General features: G+C 40.8%; 1 protein-coding gene across 21 annotated transcripts in view; it reads left to right on the forward strand.

Moving 5' to 3' along the window:
* Positions 1–23,731, forward strand: part of ZNF793 (zinc finger protein 793) — a 45,433-nt gene that overhangs the window by 14,626 nt on the left and 7,076 nt on the right. For 17 of the 21 annotated variants that reach the window (XM_077133469.1, XM_077133477.1, XM_077133468.1 and 14 more), the window contains one exon: positions 14,788–14,833. The exons of 1 other annotated variant lie outside the window; for it this stretch is intronic. Coding sequence is in view for 7 of the 20 variants with exons in the window: in XM_077133479.1 (XP_076989594.1) it covers positions 14,819–14,833 (15 nt within the window). In the remaining 13 variants the exon portion in view is untranslated. Of the gene's footprint in view, positions 1–9,660; positions 9,711–14,787; positions 14,834–23,731 lie in introns of all 21 variants that reach the window. 3 more of the 21 variants (XM_077133480.1, XM_077133484.1, XM_077133482.1) reach the window with 1 other exon arrangement.

Below are 23,731 nucleotides of genomic sequence, written 5' to 3' on the forward strand. Positions count from 1 at the left end.
ACCATTTATTGAAGAGACTGTTCTGTCCCAAATCAGTTGGTCTGACTGCCTTATCCAAGATCAAATGTCCACAGATGAGAGGGTCTATATCTGAGCACTCTATTTGATTCCATTGGTCAATATATCTATCTTTATGCCAGTACCATGCTGTTTTGACCACTACGGCTTCATAATATGCCTTAAAGTCAGGCAGCATGAGACTTCCAGCCCTGTTTTTTTTCCTCAAGATACTTTTAGCAATTCGGGGCACCCTGCCCTTCCAGATAAATTTGCTTATTGGGTTTTCTATTTCTGAAAAATAAGTTGTTGGGATTTTGATTGGTATTGCATTGAATCTGTAAATCAATTTAAGTAGGATTGACATCTTAACTATATTTAGTCTTCCAATCCATGAACACGGTATGCCCTTCCATCTATTTAGGTCTTCTGTGATTTCTTTTAACAATTTTCTGTAGTTTTCTTTATATAGGTTTTTTGTCTCTTTAGTTAAATTTATTCCTAGGTATTTTATTCTTTTAGTTACAATTGTAAATGGGATTCATTTCTTGATTTCCCCCTCAGCTTGTTCATTACTAGTGTATAGAAATGCTACAGATTTTTGAATGTTGATCTTGTAACCTGCTACTTTGCTGTACTCATTTATTTGCTCTAGTAGTTTTGTTGTGGATTTTTCCGGGTTTTCGACGTATAGTATCATATCATCTGCAAACAGTGATAGTTTTACTTATTCCTTTCCAATTTTGATGCCTTGTATTTCTTTTTCTTGTCTAATTGCTCTGGCTAGAACCTCCAACACAATGTTGAATAATAGTGGTGATAGTGGACATCCTTGTCTTGTTCCTGATCTTAGGGGGAAGGTTTTCAGTTTTTCCACATTGAGGATGATATTAGCTGTGGGTTTTTCATATATTCCCTTTATCATTTTAAGGAAGTTCCCTTGTATTCCTATCTTTTGAAGTGTTTTCAACAGGAAAGGATGTTGAATCTTGTCAAATGCCTTCTCTGCATCAATTGAGATGATCATGTGATTTTTCTACTTTGATTTGTTGAAATGGTGTATTACGTTAATTGATTTTCTTATGTTGAACCATCCTTGCATACCTGGGATGAATCCTACTGGGTCATGAAGTATAATTCTTTTAATGTGTTGTTGGATACGATTTGCTAGAATTTTGTTGAGGATTTTTGCATCTATATTCATTAGAGAGATTGGTCTGTAGTTTTCTTTTTTTGTAATATCTTTGCCTGGTTTTGGTATGAGGGTGATGTTGGCTTCATAGAATGAATTAGGTAGCTTTCCCTCCACTTCAATTTTTTTTTAAGAATTTGAGCAGGGTTGGTACTAATTCTTTCTGGAATGTTTGATAGAATTCACAGGTGAAGCTGTCTGGTCCTGGACTTTTCTTTTTAGGAAGTTTTTGAATGACTAATTCAATTTCTTTACTTGTGATTGGTTTGTTGAGGTCATCTATTTCTTCTTGAGTCAAAGTTGGTTATTCATGTCTTTCCAGGACCCCGTCCATTTCATCTAAATTGTTGTATTTATTAGCGTAAAGTTGTTCATAGTATCCTGTTATTACCTCCTTTATTTCTGTGAGGTCAGTAGTTATGTCTCCTCTTCCATTTCTGATCTTATTTATTTGCATCCTCTCTCTTCTTCTTTTTGTCAATCTTGCTAAGGGCCCATCAATCTTATTGATTTTCTCATAGAACCAACTTCTGATCTTATTGATTTTCTCTATTGTTTTCATGTTTTCAATTTCATTTATTTCTGCTCTAATCTTTGTTATTTCTTTCCTTTTGCTTACTTTGGGATTAGTTTGCTGTTCTTTCTCCAGTTCTTCCAAGTGGACAGTTAATTCCTGCATTTTTGCCTTTTCTTCTTTTCTGATATAGGCATTTAGGGCAATAAACTTCCCTCTAACACTGCCTTTGCTGCGTCCCATAAGTTTTGGTATGTTGTGTTTTCATTTTCATTCACCTCGAGGTATTTACTAATTTCTCTTGCAATTTCTTCTTTGATCCACTTGTTGTTTAAGAGTGTGTTGTTGAGCCTCCATGTATTTGTGAATTTTCTGGCAATCCGCGTATTATTGATTTCCAACTTCATTCCTTTATGATCCGAGAAAGTGTTGTGTATGATTTCAATCTTTGTAAATTTGTTAAGACTTGCTTTGTGACCCAGCATATGGTCTATCTTTGAGAATGATCCATGAGCACTTGAGAAAAAGGTGTATCCTGTTGTTGTGTGGTGTAATGTCCTATAAATGTCTGTTAAGTCTAGCTCATTTATAGTTATATTCAGATTCTCTATTTCTTTATTGATCCTCTGTCTAGATGTTCTGTCCATTGATGAGAGTGGTGAATTGAAGTCTCCAACTATTATGGTAGGTGTGTCTATTTCCCTTTACAGTGTTTGCAGTGTATTCCTCACGTATTTTGGGGCATTCTGGTTCGGTGCGTAAATATTTATGATTGTTATGTCTTCTTGTTTAATTGTTCCTTTTATTAGTAGATAGTGTCCTTCTTTGTCTCTTTTACCTGTTTTACATTTGAAGTCTAATTTTTTGGATATTAGTATAGCCACTCCTGCTCTTTTCTGGTTGTTATTTGCATGAAATATCTTTTCCCAACCTTTCACTTTCACCCTATGTTTATCTTTGGGTCTAAGATGTGTTTCCTGTAGACAGCATATAGAAGGATCCTGTTTTTTAATCCATTCTGCCAATCTATGTCTTTTGATTGGGGAATTCAGTCCATTAACATTTAGTGTTATTACTGTTTGGATAATATTTTCCTCTACTTTTTTTCCTTTTGTATTATATATATATCATATCTGACTTTCCTTCTTTCTACACTCTTCTCCATACCTCTCTCTTCTGTCTTTTCGTATCTGACTCTAGTACTCCCTTTAATATTTCTTGCAGAGCTGGTCTCTTGGTCACAAATCTCTCAGTGACTTTTTGTGCTGGTTTGAAGGGAAGTATGCCCCCTAAGAAAAGCCATGTTTTAATATGGATCCCATTTCTTAAAGGTAGAATAGTCTCTATTCAATGCTGTGTATTTGGGACTGTGATGGGATCATCTCCCTGGCTGATGAGATTTAGTTAAGAACGGTTGTTAAACTGGATTAGGGGATGACATGTCTCCACCCATCTGAGTGGGTCTTGATTAGTTTCTGAAGTCCTATAAAAGAGGAAACATTTTGGAGAATGAGAGATTCAGAGAGAGTGACACTACGAAGCAGAGAGTCCTTCAGCCAGCGATCTTTGGAGATGAAGAGGGAAGATGCCTCCCGGGGAGCTTCATGAAACAGGAAGCAAGGAGAGAAATCTAGCAGATGACGCCGTGTTCACCATGTGCCCTTCCAGCTGAGAGAGAAGCCCTGACTGTGTTCGCCACGTGCCTTCTCACTTGGGAGAGAAACCCTGAACTTCATCGGCCTTCTTGAACCAAGGTGTCTTTCCCTAGATGCCTTTGGACATTTCTTTAGACTTGTTTTAATCGGGACATTTTCTAGGCCTTAGAACTGTAAACTTGCAACTCATTAAATTCCCCTTGTTACAAGCCATTCCGTTTCTGGTATATTGCATTCCAGCAGCTAGCAAACTAGAACACTTTTTGTCTGAGAATGTTTTAATTTCTCCCTCATTTTTGAAGGACAATTTTGCTGGATATAAGAGTCTTGGTTGGCAGTTTTTCTCTTTTGTTTATTTAAATATATCATCCCACTGTCTTCTAGCTTCCATGGTTTCTGCTGAGAAATCTACACATAGTCTTATTGGGTTTCCCTTGTATGTGATGGATTGTTTTTCTCTTGCTGCTTTCAAGATCCTCTCTTTCTCTTTGACCTCTGACATTCTAACTAGTAAGTGTCTTGGAGAACGCCTATTTGGGTCTAATATCTTTGGGGTGCGCTGCACTTCTTGGATCTGTAATTTTAGGTCTTTCATAAGAGTTGGGAAATTTTCAGTGATAATTTCTTCCATTAGTGTTTCTCCTCCTTTTCCCTTCTTTTCTCCTTCTGGGACACCCACAACATGTATAGTTGTGCACTTCATATTGTCATTCAGTCTGATACCCTGTTCAAATTTTTCCATTCTTTTCCCGATAGTTTCTGTTTCTTTTTGGAATTCAGATGTTCCATCCTCCAAATCACTAATTCTATCTTCTGTCTCTTTAAATCTATCATTGTAGGTATCCATTGTTTTTTCCATTTTTTCTACTTTATCCTTCACTTCCATAAGTTCTGTGATTTGTTTTTTCAGTTTTTCTGTTTCTTATTTTTGTTCAGCCCATGTCTTCTTCATGTCCTCCCTCAATTTATCGATTTCGTTTTTGAAGAGGTTTTCCATTTCTGTTCGTATATTCAGCATTAGTTGTCTCAGCTCTTGTATCTCATTTGAACTATTGGTTTGTTCCTTTGACTGGGCCATATTTTCAATTTTCTGAACGTGATCCATTATCTTCTGCTGGCATCTGGGCATTTAGTCAGATTTTCCTGGGTGTGGGACCTGGCTAGTTGAAAGGTTTTTCTGTGAAATCTCTGTGCTCTGTTTTTCTTTTTCTGCCCAGTAGGTGGCGCTCGTGGCACACGTTTGTCTGTGGGTCCCACCAGTAAAAGGTGCTGTGGGTCCTTTAACTTTGGAAAACTCTCACCGTGGGGGAGGTTCGCCAGCCGAAGCGTCTTGGAAGAGTGCCAGCCGGCCTGGGGGTCCAAACGCAGGGAGGGTCGCCGGCCACCGCAGCCCGGGAGAGCGCCCGTCCGAACTTCCTAGTCGGCCCGGGGCGCCAAGCGTGGCGGGAGGGCTCCAGTCACCGCGGCCCGGGAGAGTGCACCGTTCCCAGCTAGACCGGGGAGTCACGTGTTTGGAATGGACCCCCCCGGTCACCGTTTCCACGGCCTGGGGATTTCCGATCCAATTCTCTCAGTTGGTCCGGGGGGGGGCGCGCGTGGTGGGGGCGCCAGCCGCCGCAGCTTGAGGGGACCGCCTGCCCAATTCTGCCAGCTGGCCCGGGAAGGAGGAGAGGAGGGACCCCGGACACTTGCCGCTCCGCCCGGGGAAGCTCGCGCCCCTCGGCAATCTCACCAGAGCGGGTTCTCCCAGCCAGTCAGCCGTTCCAGGATGGGGTACGCTGTCTTTTTGATCTGTTTTGGCTCCGGGAGCTGTTCTGTATCGTTTCAACTCCCCTAGTAGCTGTTCTGGAGGAGGAAAGGTGAGGATGGGAAGGCTGTCGAGGACAGTGGCGGAAGAGCCGGTGAAGGCGGCAGAGGGCACAGTGGTGGTTGGAGAGCCGCTGGAGCAGAAGGAGAAAGGGAAGGATAAGATGGCAGCGGGAGCGCCGCCGGCGGAGAGAGAGGAAGAGGAGGGCTAGATGGCGGCGGGAGCGCCAGCAGAGAAGGGGGAAGAGAAGGGCCAGATGGCGGCAGGAGCGCCGGCGGAGAAGGGGAAAGAGGAGGGCCAGATGGCGGCGGGTGCGTCTGCGGAGAAGGGGGAAGAGAGGGGGCCAGATGGCAGCAGGAGCGCCGGCGGAGAAGGGGGAAGAGGAGGGCCAGATGGCGGCAGGAGCGCCAAGGGAGAAGGGGGAAGAGGAGGGCCAGATGGCGGCGGGAGCGCTGGCGGAGAAGTGGGAAGAGGAGGGCCAGATGGCAGCGGGAGTGCCGGCGGAGAAGGGGGAAGAGGAGGTCCAGATGGTGGCGGGAGCGCCGGCAGAGAAGGGGGAAGAGGAGGGCTAGATGGCGGCGGGAGTGCTGCCGGCAGAGAAAGAGGACCAGGCCTAAATTTTAAGTAGACTTGACCTATCCTTTGTGGGGTTAAGTTTCATATGAACAAACCCCAAGACTGGGGGCTCAGCCTATAGTTTTGGTTGTCCACACTGCTTGTGAGAATATCAAGAATTCAACTTGGGGAAGTTGAATTTCTCCCCACTCTCACCATTCCCTGAAGGGGGCTTGCAAATACTTTTCCAGTCACTGATCAAATAACTCTGGGATTCATTGGGGCATCACTCTGGACAAACCAACAAAATCTCATGTCCTACCTGAGATTCCAAGTACTTATGATGTTCAATCAAACTATCTACATGAGTTATATTAGGAAATGCTCTGGTCACAATATAAATTTTATAACAAACATTTTTTGCTTTAGTCTCACACATAAGGTGACATTTTAAAGTATTAATTATCATCTATTTTCAGCACCCTGCAATAATGACATTCCTTTGTTCTTCCTCATGCAAAAACTTTTTTAAAATTTGTACATTGTACATTTCACTATTATTATACACTGTAGGCATTCCTAGAATTATACCATCTTGATCTTTAGCATCTATCTTTCTTTCTGATTTCATTTATGTCCCCAGCCGTCCTCCCTCTATCATTCTCACATGCAGCTTCATTCAGTGTTTTAACATAATTACATTACAGTTAGGTAGTATTGTACTGTCCATTTCTGAGTTTTTGTATCCAGTCCTATTGCACAGTCTGTATCCCTTCAGCTCCAATTACCCAATATCTTACCCTGTTTCTATCTCCTAATAGTCTCTCTTACCAACAACATATTCCAAGTTTATTCACTAATGTCAGTTCATATCAGTGAGACCATACAGTATTTGTCTTTTAGTTTTTGGCTAGTCTCACTCAGCATAATGTTCTCAAGGTCCTTCCATGTTGTTACATACTTCAAAAGTTTATTCTGTCTTAAAGCTGCATAATATTCCATTGTATGTATATACCACAGTTTGTTTAGCCACTCGTAAATGGACATTTTGGCTGTTTCTATCTCTTTGCAGTTGTAAATAATGCAGCTATAAATATTGGTGTACAAGTGTCCGTTTGTGTCTTTGCCCTCATGTCCTCTGACTAGATACCTAGCAATGGTATTGCTGGGTCACATGGCAATTCTATATTCAGCTTTTTGAAATTGGATTGGCTGTCTTTTTTTTGTTGAGTTGAACAATCTCTTTATAAATTCTGGATACTAGACCATTATTTGATCTGTCGTTTCCAAATATTGTCTCCCATTGTGTCGGAGGTCTTTTTACTTTCTTGATGAAGTTCTTTGATGCACAAAAGTGTTTAATTTTGAGGAGTTCCCATTTATTTATTTCTTCCTTCAGTGCTCTTGCTTTAGGTGTAAGGTCCATAAAACCGCCTCCAATTATAAGATTTATAAGATATCTCCCTACATTTTCCTCTAACTGTTTTATGGTCTTAGACCTAATGCTTAGATCTTTGATCCATTTTGAGTTAACTTTTGTATAGGGTGTGAGATGCAGGTCCTCTTTCATTCTTTTGCATATGGATATCTAGTTCTCTAGGCACCATTTATTGAAGAGACTGTTCTGTCCCAAATCAGTTGGTCTGACTGCCTTATCCAAGATCAAATGTCCATAGATGAGAGGGTCTATATCTGAGCACTCTATTTGATTCCATTGGTCAATATATCTATCTTTATGCCAGTACCATGCTGTTTTGACCACTGCAGCTTCATAATATGCCTTAAAGTCAGGCAGCGTGAGACCTCCAGCCCTGTTTTTTTTTTCCTCAAGATACTTTTAGCGATTCGGGGCACCCTGCCCTTCCAGATAAATTTGCTTATTGTTTTTTCTATTTCTGAAAACTAAGTTGTTGGGATTTTGATTGGTGTTGTGCCAGATCTGTAAATCAATTTAGGTAGGATTGACATCTTAACTATATTTAGTCTTCCAATCCATGAACATGGTATGCCCTTCCATCTACTGAGGTCTTCTGTGATTTCTTTTAACAGTTTTTTGTAGTTTTCTTTGTATAGGTCTTTTGTATATTTAGTTAAATTTATTCCTAAGTATTTTATTCTTTTAGTTGCAATTGTAAATAGAATGCGTTTCTTGATTTCCCCCTGAAATTGTTCATTACTAGTGTATAGAAACACTACAGATTTTTGAATATTGATCTTGTAACCTGCCACTTTGTTGTACTCGTTTATTAGCTCTAGTAGTTTTGCTGTGGATTTTTCAGGATTTTCGACGTATAGTATCATATCATCTGCAAACAGTGATAGTTTTACTTATTCCTTTCCAATTTTGATGCCTTGTATTTCTTTTTCTTGTCTAATTTCTCTGGCTAGAACTTCCAGCATGATGTTGAATAACAGTGGTGATAGTGGACATCCTTGTCTTGTTCCTGATCTTAGGGGGAAAGTTTTCAGTTTTTCCACATTGAGGATGATATTAGCTGTGGGTTTTTCATATATTCCCTTTATCATTTTAAGGAAGTTCCCTTGTATTCCTATCCTTTGAAGTGTTTTCAACAGGAAAGGATGTTGAATCTTATCAAATGCCTTCTCTGCATCAATTGAGATGATCATGTGATTTTTCTGCTTTGATTTGTTGATATGGTGTATTACATTAATTGATTTTCTTATGTTGAACCATCCTTGCATACCTGGGATGAATCTACTTGGTCATGATGTATAATTCTTTTAATGTGATGTTGGATTTGATTTGCTAGAATTTTGTTGAGGATTTTTGCATCTATATTCATTAGAGAGATTGGTCTGTAGTTTTCTTTTTTTGTAATATCTTTGCCTGGTTTTGGTATGAGGGTGATGTTGGCTTCATAGAATGAATTAGGTAGCTTTCCCTCCACTTCAATTTTTTTTAAGAATTTGAGCAGGGTTGGTACTAATTCTTTCTGGAATGTTTGATAGAATTCACATATGAAGCCATCTGGTCCTGGACTTTTCTTTTTGGGAAGCTTTTTAATGACTGATTCAATTTCTTTACTTGTGATTGGTTTGTTGAGATCATCTATTTCATCTTGAGTCAAAGTTGGTTGTTCATGCCTTTCTGGGAAGTTGTCCATTTCATCTACATTGTTGTGTTTATTAGCATATAGTTGTTCATAGTATCCTGTTATTACCTCCTTTATTTCTTTGGGGTCAGTGGTTATGTCTCCTCTTCCATTTCTGGTCTTATTTATTTGCATCCTCTCTCTTCTTCTTTTTGTCAGTCTTGCTAAGGGGCCATCAATCTTGTTGATTTTCTCATAGAACCAATTTCTGGTTTTATCGATTTTCTCAATTGTTTTCATGTTCTCAATTTCATTTATTTCTGCTCTAATCTTTGTTATCTGTTTCCTTTTGCTTGCTTTGGGGTTAGTTTGCTGTTCTTTCTCCAGTTCTTCCAAGTGGACAGTTAATTCCTGAATTTTTGCCCTTTCTTCTATTTTGATATAGGTATTTAGGGCAATAAATTTCCCTCTTAGCACTGCCTTTGCTGCATCCCATAAGTTTTGATATGTTGTGTTTTCATTTTCATTTGCCTTGAGATATTTACTGATTTCTCTTGTAATTTCTTCCTTGACCCACTGGTTGTTTAAGAATGTGTTCTTGAGCCTCCACGTATTTGTGAATTTTCTGGCGCTCTGCCTATCGTTGATTTCCAACTGCATTCCTTTATGATCTGAGAAAGTGTTGTGTATGATTTCAATCTTTTTAAATTTGTTGAGTCTTGCTTTGTGACCCAGGATATGGTCTATCTTTGAGAATGATCCATGAGCACTTGAGGAAAAGGTGTATCCTGCTGTTGTGGGGTGTAATGTCCTATAAATGTCTGTGAAGTCTAGCTCATTTATTGTAATATTCAAATTCTCTATTTCTTTATTGATCCTCTGTCTAGATGTTCTGTCCATTGATGAGAGTGGGAAATTGAAGTCTCCAACTATTATGGTAGGTGTGTCTATTTCCCTTTTCAGTGTTTGCAGTGTTTACCTCACGTATTTTGGGGCATTCTGGTTCAGTGCGTAAATATTTATGATTGTTATGTCTTCTTGTTTAATTGTTCCTTTTATTGGTAGATAGTGTCCTTCCTTGTCTCTTTTAACTGTTTTACATTTGAAGTCTAATTTGTTGGATATTAGTATAGCCACTCCTGCTCTTTTCTGGTTGTTATTTGCATGAAATATCTTTTCCCAACCTTTCACTTTCAACCTATGTTTATCTTTGGGTCTAAGATGTGTTTCCTGTAGACAGCATATAGAAGGATCCTGTTTTTTAATCCATTCTGCCAGTCTATGTCTTTTGATTGGGGAGTTCAATCCATTAACATTTAGTGTTATTATTGTTTGGGTAGTACTTTCCTCTACCATTTTGCCTTTTGTATTATATATTTCATACCTAATTTTCCTTCTTTCTACACTCTTCTCCACACCTCTGTCTTCTGTCTTTTCATATCTGTCTCTAGTGCTCCCTTTAGTATTTCCTGCAGAGCTGGTTTCTTGGTCACAAATTCTCACAGTGACTTTTTGTCTCAAAATGTTTTAATTTCCCCCTCATTTTTTGAAGGACAATTTAGCTGGATATAGAATTCTTGGCTGGTAGTTTTTCTCTTTTAGTAATTTAAATATATCATCCCACTGTCTTCTCGCCTCCATGGTTTCTGCTGAGAAATCTACACATAGTCTTATTGGGTTTCCCTTGTATGCGATGGATTGCTTTTCTCTTGCTGCTTTCAAGATCCTCTCTTTCTCTTTGACCTCTGACATTCTGACTAGTTAGTGTCTTGGAGAACATCTATTTGTATCTATTCTCTTTGGGGTGTGCTGCACTTCTTGGATCTGTAATTTTAGGTCTTTCATAAGAGTTGGGAAATTTTCAGTAATAAGTTCTTCCATTAGTTTTTCTCCTCCTTTTCCCTTCTCTTCTCTTTCCGGGGTACCCACAACATGTATATTTGTGCGCTTCATATTATCATTCAATTCCCTGAGTCCCTGCTCATATTTTTCCATTCTTTTCCCTATAGTTTCTATTTCTTTTTGGATTTCTGATGTTCCATCCTCCAGTTCACTAATCCTAACCTCTGTCTCTTGAAATCTACCATTGTAGGTTTCCATTGTTTTTTTCATCTCTTCTACTGTATCTTTCATTCTCATAAGTTCCATGATTTGTGTTTTCAGACTTACCATTTCTTCTTTTTGTTCATTCTTTGCCTTCTTCATATCCTCCCTCAATTCATTGATTTGGGTTTTGATAAGGTTTTCCATTTCTGTTCGTATATTCTGAATTAATTGTTTCAGCTTCTGTATGTCATTTGAACTATTAGTTTGTTCCCTTGACTGGGCCATATCTTCAATTTTCCTGGTGTGATTTGTTATTTTTTGCTGGCATCTAGACATTTAATTACCTTAATTAGTTTATTCTGGAGATTGCTTTCACTTATCTTACCTAGGGTTTTCTTGCTAGATGAGTTTGTTGTCTATCTGTTCTTTGACCTTCAGTTCAGCTTTTTCTGGGCCTCTAGCTTAAGTTTTGTTTAACAGAGGGTAATTTTTCAGTTCTTGTTTTCTTGTTTCTTGTCCTGCTTGTTTGGTGCCTTTTCCCTCCCCACCCTTAGGAGGGTATACATAGGTATTACAGACTCCAGCCGGGTTTTCCCGGACTAAGCTGGCCTCCTTTTGGGGGGAAGGAATCACCTGCATCAGTTTTCCCTGAGGGTGAGACCCAGCAGGTTGAAAGACTTTCCTGTGAAGTTTCTGGGCTCTGTTTTTCTTATCCTGCCCAGTATGTGGTGCTTGTCTGCCTGAGCGTCCCACCAGCAAAAGATGTTGTGGCTCCTTTAACTTTGGAAGGCTCTCCCTGCTGAGGGCGTGGTGGAGACAGAGGAGAGGTTATAGGCTGGTTTTAATGGCTTCAAGTTTCCCAACCCTGGGGTCTGAATTCCTTGATGGAGGGATTCCACCTGAGTTGGACTTCACCTCTGTTTCGTCCCCTTTCCTCTTTTTCAGTTAGCCCAATAAGCGCCCTCTGCATTGACCAGTTTTACCTGAGCTGGGGGCCTATTTTTAGTAGTCAGAATTTGTTTATTAATGCCACAATTGGTGTTTGGTTGGACTCAGTCCCTGCTACTGTTAGAGTGTCTTTCCTTTCCCTCCGGGAAGCCGCCTGTGGGGAAGTGGCACCGGGCACCGGCTGCCACAGCTTGAGGAACTCACAGTTCCGGAGACTCGCAGCCAGTCCAGCTGGTCCAGACTGGGGTATGCTTTGTGTTCGGTCACTATCGTGGCTCCTGGAGCTGTTCTGTACTGTTTCTGGTTATTTAGTAGTTGTTCTAGATGATGAACTAAAACGCGCACATTGCTAAGCCGCCATCTTGCCTATTGTTCAAAAGTTTTTAATTTTGATGACATCCAATTTATCTCTGTCTTCTTTTGTTGCTCATACTTTTGGTATAATATAAGGTCCCAAAGATATTCTCCTTTGTTTTCTTCTAAGAGTATTATAGTTTTAGCTCATATTTTGGTCACTGATCCTTTATTTTTAAATGTCAAATTTTATTGAGATATATTCACATACCATATAATCCATCCAAGGAATACTATCAATGTCTTACAATACCATCACTTAATTGTGCAATCATCATCCCAGTCAATTTTAGAACATTTTCATTACTCCAAAAAGAAAAATAACAAATAGATCTAAAATAAGAAAACCCAAAACACTCCAAACTTATTATCCCCCCTATTATTGACTACTAGTATTGGTGTGGTACATGTGTTATTGTTGATGAAAGAAGATATTACTGTTAACTGTAGTTCATAGTTTGCAACAGGTACTTTTTTTTCCCATACGCTACTCTATTGTTACATCTTTGTAGAAGTGTCCTACATTTGTACTACTTCAAGAAAGAACTTATTTATGTTTGTAGTGTTAATCATAAACATTGTCCACCATAAGTTTCACTGTGTTATACTTTCTGATATTTTAACTTCTAGCTTTCCTTCTCATGACATACAGGACTCTAAACAACCCCTTTCAACCATATTCACCTACAGTCTAGTGCTATTATTTATAATCCCAATAATGAGCTATCTTCACCTCTATCCATTTCCATACATTTATGTTCAACCTTGTTAAAAATTCTGTACATATTAAGCAACTGATCCCTGTTTCTAGTCTCATTCTATCTCTTAGTAACCTATTTTCTAAGTTGTATGACTATGAACTTACATATTCTAATTAGTTAGATATGACTTATGTCACTTAGCATATTGTCCTCAAGATTCATCCAGGTTGTTGCATACTTTAGGACTTCATTCCTTTTTACTGTTGAGTAATATTCCATCATCTATTGTGGTAGTTAGATTCAGTTGTCAACTTGGCCAGGTGAATGCACCTTGTTCTGTTGCTGTGGACATGAGCCAATGGTACGTGAACCTCATCGGTTGCTCATTACATCTGCAGTTGGCTAGGAGGTGTGCCTGCTGCAGTGAATGATATTTGATTTAATTGACTGGTGCTTAAATGAGAGAGCGCAACATAGCACAGCCCAAGCAGCTCAGCATACCTCATCTCAGCACTCACAGCTCAGCTCAGCCCAGGCCTTTGGAGATGCAGAAAGGAATCACCCTGGGGAAAGATGTTGGAACCCACAGGCCTGGAGAGAAGGCCAGCAGAGACCATCCTGTGCCTTCCCGCGTAAGAAAGAACGTCAGTTGAAAGTTAGCTGCCTTTCCTCTGAAGAACTAATGAAATAAATCCCCTTTTATTAAATGCCAATCCATTTCTGGTGTGTTGTATTCCGGCAGCTAGCAAACCAGAACATATGTATATACCGCGTTTTGTTTATCCATTCATTGGTTGATGGATACTTGGATTGTTTCCACCTTTTGGCAATTGTGGATAATGCTACTATGAACATTGCCATGCAAATGTCTGTTCATGTCCCTGCTTCCAGATCTGGGTATATACCAGATAGCATAATTGCCAGGCCATAGGGCAACTCCCTATTTAGGGCAACTCCATATTTAGTTTTCTGAGGAATTGCCAAATTGCTTTTCGCAGTAACTGTACCATTTTACATATCCACCAGCAGTGAATAAGTATTCTGTTTCTCCATGTCCTCTCCAGCACTAGTAGTTTCCTGTTTGTTTAATAGCAGTCATTCATAGATGTGAGATATCACATTGTGATTTTGATTTTGGATTTCCCTAATTAGTAAAGATGAGCATCTTTTCATGTGCTTTTTAGCCATTTGTATTTTCTCTTTGGAGAAATGTCTATTCATGTTCTTTGCCCATTTTATAATTAGGTTGTTTGTCCTTTTATTGTTGAATTTTAGGATTTCTTTATGTAATCTGGATATCAAACCCTTATCAAATATGTGGTTACCAAATATTTTCTCCCAATAAATTGGCTGCCTTTTCACCCTTTTGACAAAGTCCTTTGAAGCACAGACGTATTCAGTCTTGAGGAGGTCACATTTATCTATTTTTTCTTTCGTTGCTTGTGCTTTGGGTATATCTAAGAAGCTGCTACCATCACTAGGTCTTGAAGATCCCTATATTTTCTTTTAGGAGTTTTTTGGCACTAGCTCTTATATTTAGGTCTTTGATCTACTTTGAGTTAATATTTGTATAGGACATGAGGAAGAGGTCATGTTTCATTCCTTTGGATATGGATATCCAGTTCTTCCAACACTATTTATTGAAGAGACCATTCTGTCCCAGTTCAGCGCATTTAGGGGCCACAGATCTGAGGGTCTAGTTCTGAACTCTAAATTCAAGTCCATTGACTTGATCCATTTTTTTTAGTTAATTTTTGTATATGGTGTGAGGTGGGGTTCATTTTCATTCTTTTGCATGTGGATAAGGATTCTTAACTTTTTAATAACTTTCATTTCTTCCTTGGTAGCAGCTTTCACCTCTTGGAAAGTCTGTTTTATGTATCCACACTCTGAATTTAGTGGAAATTTCATTGTGATCTCTGAAGCTATACTTCATCATTTTCCTCCTAATCTCTGTTTTTACAGGTCTCAGATCTTTTTCCGGGAACAGCAGAAAATGATTGAGCAACAGGTGAGCGTGTGACATTCATTTGAATTTATTCATGTTTTATTGAAGGGGAGTTTTTAAAAATCAAGAGGTACAAAAAAGGTACATAGTGAAAATAAGTATCCCAGCCACCCAGTTTCCATTTGGAAAAACTGTCTGGATTTCAAGAATATAAATTTTGCCATAGGCTGAGTTTTCAAGAAAATTGATTCTGAGATGAAGATTGGCATACAGCAGGTTTATTAGGGAGTCTGTCAGAACACCTGCAAGGAAGTAAGGGAAAGCAGGATTAGGCATAGAGAATTGTTGAATAGAGACCTTAGGTAGCATTACAAGATGCTCTGGAGCTGGGATGGCCCACTGGGATGTCCTGAATGGAGGCAAGGAGACCTTTATATTCTGAAATCAACCAGTCAGTGGCTGTAAACTGATGCCCCAGAGAAGGGAAGTAACTTTGAGATGGGCAGTTCTCTAGCCTGCAGCATCTGGGAGAATGAGTGCATTGGTTCCCCAGAAGCATCTGGGTGAAACACTACAGCCTCCTCTCTACATGTGGATACCCTGGCAGCATACTTATATATATTGCTTTACCCTTTTCCCTCCCTCCAATTATCCTAGAGATTTTCCATATTAGTACTGTTAGAAAGAACTCTGTACTGGAAAGAGAATAAGCACTCACCCAATTGTGGAGAAGAAAATAATTTATTTGAGATCTTATAAGAATGGTCACCCATCCAAAAAATGGTGGTCAGCTCCCTGAGCAGCTAATAGCTGCTGTATTTATCTAACCCACAAGTCCCTCCTCTGTTTCTCTGCTGATTGGATACTCTAGAGGTTATAGCCTATCCAGATAATCTAATTCAAATTTCTGGTGGAAGGTTCCCACTTTTGATTATGCTTTTTATTTCAATGACCCTGGCCATTACTTATTTAGACTTGTTTCTACCTGTTTGGAACCAATTCTAGGCCTATGTCAGAGGTGCTCTTCTTCCCTGCCTGCAGCCTGATTTGTTCTGCAGCCCTATCCTGCATCATCTTGTGTGAAAGCTAAACTTAATTTTCTTACAAATCCCCCCTATTTCTTTTTGAACCTTTTTAGTTTTTACATTTTACTCTTTCTTCAAACTTTATAAGAGCCTTTTCACACTTTTCATCATAAGGATCTTCCTTTATAAGAGGGTACAATGGGTTTTGCTTGTACTGAATAGGTATTTGCTTGGTTAAGGCAGCCTCAATGAATCTCTGAACTAATCCTCAGGCACATGGGATAATGAAGCACCGAAATGCTGTGAGTACCCCAGCTAGGATGATTAAAGAAGTTAACATGGATAGTGCCGCTAGATCAGTTTTTTTTAAACATCCCATGAGGGAATCATTAATGCCTGAATTTTTCACCAATTCTGAGATAAGGCCCTCAGAACTTGTAAAGCTTTGGTGAGAGTTCCATTTGAGGCTGTATTATTGGGGATAAATGTATAACAACCATCCCTTACCGAAAAGTTAACACCTCCCTTTTCAGCTCATATCATGTCTAGGGCCATCCTGTTCTCCTATGTCATTCGGCTAGTAGCATCTAACTCTTCTGCTGTTCCTTCAACTGCATCCTTGATATAATTGATTTGATTAATCCAATCTACATTTTTGTTGATGGTGACCCATCAGCAATGGTGACCCAGAATAAGGATGACTTAAATTCTGCAACTACTTAATATCTAGCCTTAAACTCATCAGGGATTTCCCTTGGCACCCCTATACTATCTAAATTAACTCAATCCTCCTCCTTTTCAAATGCCAGGGTGAATGGGATGGCCAGTTGGACCAGAGCACAGGTCACTTCCCCCTTCTTGGGTAAAACTGATCAGGGGATGCCCTTTCCACTATACTACCAAAGACCTGCTTGTGGTGTGGTTAAACTGGAGAAATTGCCAAATACTATCCTTAGTCACATCCCATGCTGGGGTACGTGAGACTATAGTCCCAAGGTCCTGGAGCCCTTCTTCCCATCTAGAGAGAGACAGGCAGAGTGGTTTTCTGAACTGAGGCAAGAAGCCAGTATGGCCTTGACTTTTCCACCCCTGACTAGAGGGAAAAGAGAGTACAATGTACTACAATTTTCACCAAGAGAAGTATTCTGAAAAAGGAGTACTATGGACTTGAACTTCTTTTCATGTTCCTCCATATACATCGGAAAGGGCATGAACAGTGGGTCAGCCTGTTTGACACACGTAACAGTTGCTTATGTTTAGACGCTGGACTGTACAACATATGATCCATTCCACCCAGGCATTTGTATCGCTGCACCCTGTCCCTACCTTTATGGTTTGTTCCAAGTTTCCTGTTCTGTCCACCCTGACAACTTTGAGATTATTCTGTAATGGGGAACTGACTTTTAGCTAAGTGTCCTTAGGCACTATTGAAGAGTTAACTGGAGAGGGTGTTATTGGTATTAGGGACAGGACTTGTATCCTGAACCTTCCTAGAGGATCTTTTCCAGTGAGGTCTGCCCCCATCCCATATATTCTATCAACTATTACTATCTTTCTGCTGCTGCCCCCTGCTAGATGTTTGTCTGCTTTCTTGATGTTTATCACCAGCAGATTACACTGCCTTCAGGTCTGTGAAATTAATTCCATGTCCACAGTTCATCCTTGAAATTGGGTAGTCCATCATATATCATCCCAGGAGGGGCAAAGATAGGCTCACTATAACACCCCCCTGGCTGGTTCTGGACTCAGTATTTGTTTTTCCCACTCAATTTGTTAAGTCTCCACAGTCTATTATTTGCCAAGCATCAAATGTTAGGCCTGGAGGATAGGACCCCTTCCCCCAGGATGTAACCTACCCCTGTAAATATTTCAGAAAGCCTCTTACCCCAAACTGCCTCAGCCTAGCATCTCCTTTACCCTCCACTGGCTGCCTTCTTGTAGTTACTTCTCATTATTGAGCCTCCATTCTCCAGCAAATGCATTCTTGTGTAAACTCCCATTTTTTATTATTTGCCTTCCAGCATTTATAACCCTGCATGCTTAAGACAGCACTGAAATTTTAAACTTTACCAACGGAAAGTTGCCAACTCCAAACTTAGCCCCCTATATCTGAAAACCAGCCAATAGGGACTTGTCTAATCCTTGCCCCCCACCCCACAAACTTTTTAACCCTAAGCCTTAAAAACCCCATCCCCAACTGCTACCTTAGGGCACCCATCTTTCTCCTTCTCTTGAAACGCTGCCTGGGTGGCTCTGTTTTTCACTGAAATAAAACCTTTGCTTAAACCCTTTTGTCCCACCTCTATCCTGGTGACTTTGTTTGCCTTTCATCAAACTGTACATTTTGGGGCTATAAACTTCAGTTATATTCATTACTAATTTGACAGGGCTTATTGCGTCCCCAATTTGGAGCATTATGACTAGTATAATTTTTCTCATTTTTAAATTGGGCCCCAGATCCCTCATCTGTCTTCCTCTGGTAAGACTTTCCTTTGGCCAGGGTCACTATAACCATGTTAGATTATAGTACAGAATCCAAACCCCAAATCCAAAAAAAAAAACCCTTTTACCCTCCCAACTATTAGCTCTTTAACATGATTTTAAAGGAGTTATTTCCCAGGAATCAGACTGTGTTGTTGGGTACTTATCATCTGGCTTCGGTATTGGTCCTTTCACTTGGGTGTAGTGAGTCCAGCCTTTCTCTGGCGTCCTGATGGCCATTTCAGTTGTCAACATCCTTCCCAGGTCGGTTGGAGTTTGGACTCTTTTTCACAATTTGATGAGGACCCAACTGCCAGGTTGGTGTTGATAGACAACACATTCAAGAGGCGTTGACAACAAGCTAAAGTGCCTGAGGGACAACAGAGTAGAGGACAAAGCCTGTACATAATTCTTAAGGAAGAGGTCCTTTGCAAAGTCAGCTACTGGCATGGTCTGTCCTAAGACAAAACTCTCTTCTGGCTCTGGACCTGCAAAACTCAGAACAAGTCATTAGTTGCCAACATATAAAGGAGGGACAGCCATAGGATACAAATTCCCATTTACATAAGGAAAAATTGGAAGGAACAGAGGGGTCACCAGACCCAGGCAGCCTTGAAAAACCTACAGGGCAAACTCCACTAGACTTCAAAGTCTAAGTCATTTATCTTCGGGGCCCCAGAAAGCAGCAGTCCCACCCTTTCTAAGGATCCACACAGCAGCCTGCCTCTTTCCAAATGCAACCCCAGGGAACCCTGGAGAGACCACACCCCCCTTGGCTCATCCCTCTCCAAGCATAGGGGCCATGTTTGGGCCCTCCACCACCTCTGGGGCACATGCTCAACCCCAGCATGTGGTGGTAGCCAGGTTCCCCCTGACCCCCAAGGAATGTGCTCAACTCTCTCTCCAAGGCCTGAGGTGGCACCACTCCTACACCATGAGGTGGATGGCCCATCCTCTGCCCTTGGGGCAAACCCACACTCCCCAAATCCTTAGGTGGGTCCTCTCTCCTGCTAAAGGCCCCAGCTTCAGACTTCAGCCTCCATGGTTTTGCCTCCAAAGCCATTTTCCTTCAATGTGCCCCTTCTGTCCCTCCCAGTCCCAACTGGCAGTGACTTTTTTTTTTCAAATACAGATGCTCCAACACTCTTGCTGCCTTTCTGTATAGTAGTTTTGGGTCATGCCCATTAGCCAGTTCCATGGGTTTTATTAGGTCCTTTCCCAACAAGCTACTCCTAGCTTCTGGAATGTGTAGCAGGGGGCTTATAATTTGGTTATCTTCCCAATAGATATCAGTAATGGAAACTTTGAATCTTTTTCCTTTTATTCCTGAAACTGTGAGGGAGCTACCGAGAAGTTAATTTCCTTTGCAATATGCGTTGCAGAAGATCAAGCTGCCCTAGTGTCCACCAGAAATGTAATTTCTACCTGATATAGGCCCACCTTTAGATTTATCAAAGGCTCCTGGCGGGCCCTTGAGATGAGGAGGCTTTAACCTCCCTAATTTTTAAAATTTATTAAGGGTATCCCCCTACCTTCTTTCTTTAAATTCAGGCATTCCCCCCCCTTTTTTTTTAATAAGAACTGTTTGTTTTTTTTATTATTATTATTACTTTTTTAGCATCAACAAATACTTATATAACCAAAACCCTTTTTTTTTTTCCTTCCAAGAGCTTATCATAAAAACAATCACAGCTGACTGGTTTTGTTTTCTTCTTCTTCCTCTGCCTCTTTCTTCTCCTTCTTCTTTTTCAGTCCTTGGTGATTATCAAATTAACATTTTTTTTTCTATTTATCTTTTTGCAGCTAGCATACTCTAGATTTCTTCAGTGTACCTTCCAAAATCCTTAGAGTCTACCCAGTGCATATCGGATAGTATTTTAAGCTACAGCTTCTAGGGCATAGGTCTGTATGTTATTAAATGAGAAGCCAGTAATTTACAAAAACATTGAACTGTTTTCTCTCTTTTTGTGGTGAAATATATATTACATGCAATTTTCCATGTTAACCACTCCAATTGTACAATTCAGTGGCATTAATTACTTCAAAATGTTGTGCAACTATCACCAATATCCCTTACTGAAAAATTTCCAGGGCCTCCCCTCCCTCCTTTAATCCCCCTTCTTCCTTCCCAGGCATTCCCTTTTGAAATGACCAGGTTTCCTGCAGTGATAGCACCCAGCTGAGTCTTGTGCCCACCTCATTCCTTTATCCCCTTTGGCCCAGACTGTTTCTCTATTTCACCTCTGCCTGTCTCCTCCTTGCTTTAACTCTAATCCTTTCTTGACCACATGGTCGACTGTGCTCAACATGATTTTAACTTCTTTCTGCTTTCCTCTTCCTTTTTCACAACCCATTATAACCAATGGCCTGTCAGGGGAAGCTATCCAACTAAGTGGCTTGGTTTCTCCACTTGGCGGGCAGCCTGGGGAACACCCAGCCAGCGTTTGCACTGGCCCCTCAGCCGAACTTGTCCCTGGCCCATCCCTGGCACTGGTCCCTACCCCAAGAGGAGCCAGCAGCTGTGCAGTCCTGGGAGCCCAAGGGTGGTCCATACATGGCAGAGAGGTTTGAGGCTTAGAGGAAGGAGATGGGCAGGTACCGAGCCCGTGCTCTCAGGACCAACTGACATGTTCAACTACCGTTCACATGGAACCCTTCTCCATTTTGACCTTCAAAGTTCTCTTTTAAATATTTGCTATTACCACCAAGATCTGCACCTGCGGCGGCTCTACCTAGGCCTGCGCCCTAGGCTTCAAGGTTCACCGGAGCAGCCCTCTTACTCATTGCAGCATAGTAGCATTTGCAGGGTTGGAGGATCTGGGCAGCCTGTCCCTCTCCCATCTCTCTCACACACATCCCGACTGCTGGTGACAGCCAGGTATGGGCCTGACGCTTCACTGCCATTCATTTTTACAGCCCTGACACTGAGCAGTTTTGAACACCCCTTTCTCACCTGCTCCCCACCTCCCTCTTATACAACACCTCAAAGCAGACAAGCAACAAAGCAGACAAAGCAGCCCATGCCTGCGCTAAAGAAAGAACAAGTGATTCTGCATCTAAGATAAAATATGGAAGCAAAGAAAGGAGCCTGATTGGGTCTTAAGGGCTGCCATTACCAGTAAAGTTGAATACAGCAAAACATCACAACTAAAATACACTCTGAGATTTTCTTAATAACCCTCCTAGTGGTTTATCCTTCCACCTACTTATTTTCTGGATCTTTTTCTGAATGTTAGCCCAAGACCTCTTTACATTTTGGGGCCACAGGACTATCAGGGTCTGTCTTTCCTTACTTGGCCCGTCAACTTTTGCAGGTAAGCAGAGGGAGTTTTAAGTTCATTCCTTAAAAAAAAACACAGTACCCAACAAGATTTTGCCAGAAAAGACGCATCTTTAGTTTAAGAATCCCTTGTGTCTCTTTAATCATCCAGCCTCTCCTTGGCTCAGCTGCTTGCCTAAATAAATTAGAAAACAGGCATCTTTTCTGCCACCTCAAATAATGCCAACATTATTGCTCAGAAGTAGTTGGCAGGTCCTGTTAGGAGATACCCTAACCCTCCTAGGAGTCGAATTCCTGCACTGACACTTTCATCAAGACAACTTCTACAGGAAAATGCTCTCACATCAAGATAGTTTTATTCACCCATTTGCTTCACTCTTGTTAGTAGCAAGTCTGCAATTCCTGCATTTGGCAAAGGGATTTATTATAAGCACAGATTCTGCATCAAGTGGTCACATACTACTTTGAAATAGTTCTGTTGAACCAAAGAGTCAAAACTTAGAAAATTACCAGAATACAAGTAACTCTGGGTGGCTTCTTCATGACCCTTTTAAGGACTAAAAATTACTGGATAGTTTAAGCTGTCTTTTCCTTGAGACACCTCAAAGGCTTTATTTAAGTTCTGAGATTTGGGTACAGCCAATTTTATCCCCTGTATAGTGAGGCCTTAAAGATCTCACGCAAAACCAGTCCTCATCTGCCCATATTTTGGCCAGAATACATCAGGCAGTACAATGCTTTCTTTTGTCCAAATGTACGTTTTTCTTTCCCTTGGTCTGACTAAACAGAGGAATGTTCTCGGGGATGGGTTTTATAGGTACCCCTTCCCTTTTTCCCTTGCTGGCCGACTGAATCTACCCATTCTGAGATTCTACCCTTTCTGAGTCTTGCCTGGTTTCCTTTGTTTTGGCACCATCTTGCTTCATCCAACTCCAGCCCTTTCCCTCGCGGGAAAAGGAAACTGCAGATTGGAACTCCATGCTTGCTTACCACCAGGCTAATCAGATTTCATCCCAACCACTAGAGCAATACTTAATGGCCTTTTTCTTACCTTGATCTATGCAGAGTTGTCTGGTCACCATGAGGCAGATATTCCCCCTTCTTCACAATTGGCAGATGTAAGCATCTGGTCTCATGTCCTTCTGGCTGCTGGAGGTGGGCCCCCAATGGCGGAGTCTGAGACCACTTAATCAGTGGGGCATGCCTTTCCTTTGTCCTCCCCAGGAATCCTCCTCTGAAGCCTTGGATCCTGGACGAGCCCCCAAATTGTTAGAAAGAACATACTTGAAAGAGAATAAGCACTCACCCAATTGTGGAGAAGAAAATAATTTATTCACGATCTTGGAAGAACAGGTGCCCATCAGAAAAATGGTGATTGGTACCCTGAGCAACTAATAGCCGTGATATTTATCTAACCCACAAGTCTCCCTGTTTCTCCACTAATTGGATGCTACAGAGGTTACAGCCTATCCAGATAATCTAACTAATTCAAATTTCCATTGGAAGGTTCCCATTTTTGATTACGCTTTTTATTTCAATGACCCTGGCTGTTACTTTTTTAAACTTGTTTCTACCTGTTTGGTGCCAATTCTAGGCTTATGTCAGAGGCACTCTTCCTCCCTGCGGCCTGAGTTGTTCTGCAGCCCTATCCTGCACCATCTTGTGTGAAAGCTAAACCTAATTTTCTTACAGTACTTAGAGCCATACCATTCTCATATTCTCTCTCTCTCTCTCTCTCTCTCATATTAGAAAAGTTACAGGTTTACAGAAAAATCTTGCAGAAAATACAGTTCCCATATGTGCTCCCCCTCCCCACAGCCTCACACACATTCAAATACACCATTCTTTTTACTAGTGACATTATACTTCACTGCAGGCATAAAAGATGACTGAATTAACTAGTCCCTCATTCATGGACATTCGGGTTATTTCCAAACTTGATATAAGCAGTGATTCAAGGGTTATTTTTTGTTGGAATTCAAGTGTATGAAGTAGAAAGTCCAACAGAGTCATTAACAGATCTTCCTGGCAGCCTGGCCAAAAGGCAAACACTGTTAGCTTATGATTTGTATTGTCCATAAGGAAGAAGCATATTTTTATCTCTAGGGAAGACAACTTTTTGAGGTACTTTTTTCTGAAGATATTTCCCTGTGAGGCTTTCCTGTGGCTGATGTC

Source organism: Tamandua tetradactyla, chromosome 16, assembly GCF_023851605.1.
Source record: "Tamandua tetradactyla isolate mTamTet1 chromosome 16, mTamTet1.pri, whole genome shotgun sequence".
NCBI classification, from domain to species: Eukaryota; Metazoa; Chordata; class Mammalia; order Pilosa; family Myrmecophagidae; genus Tamandua; species Tamandua tetradactyla.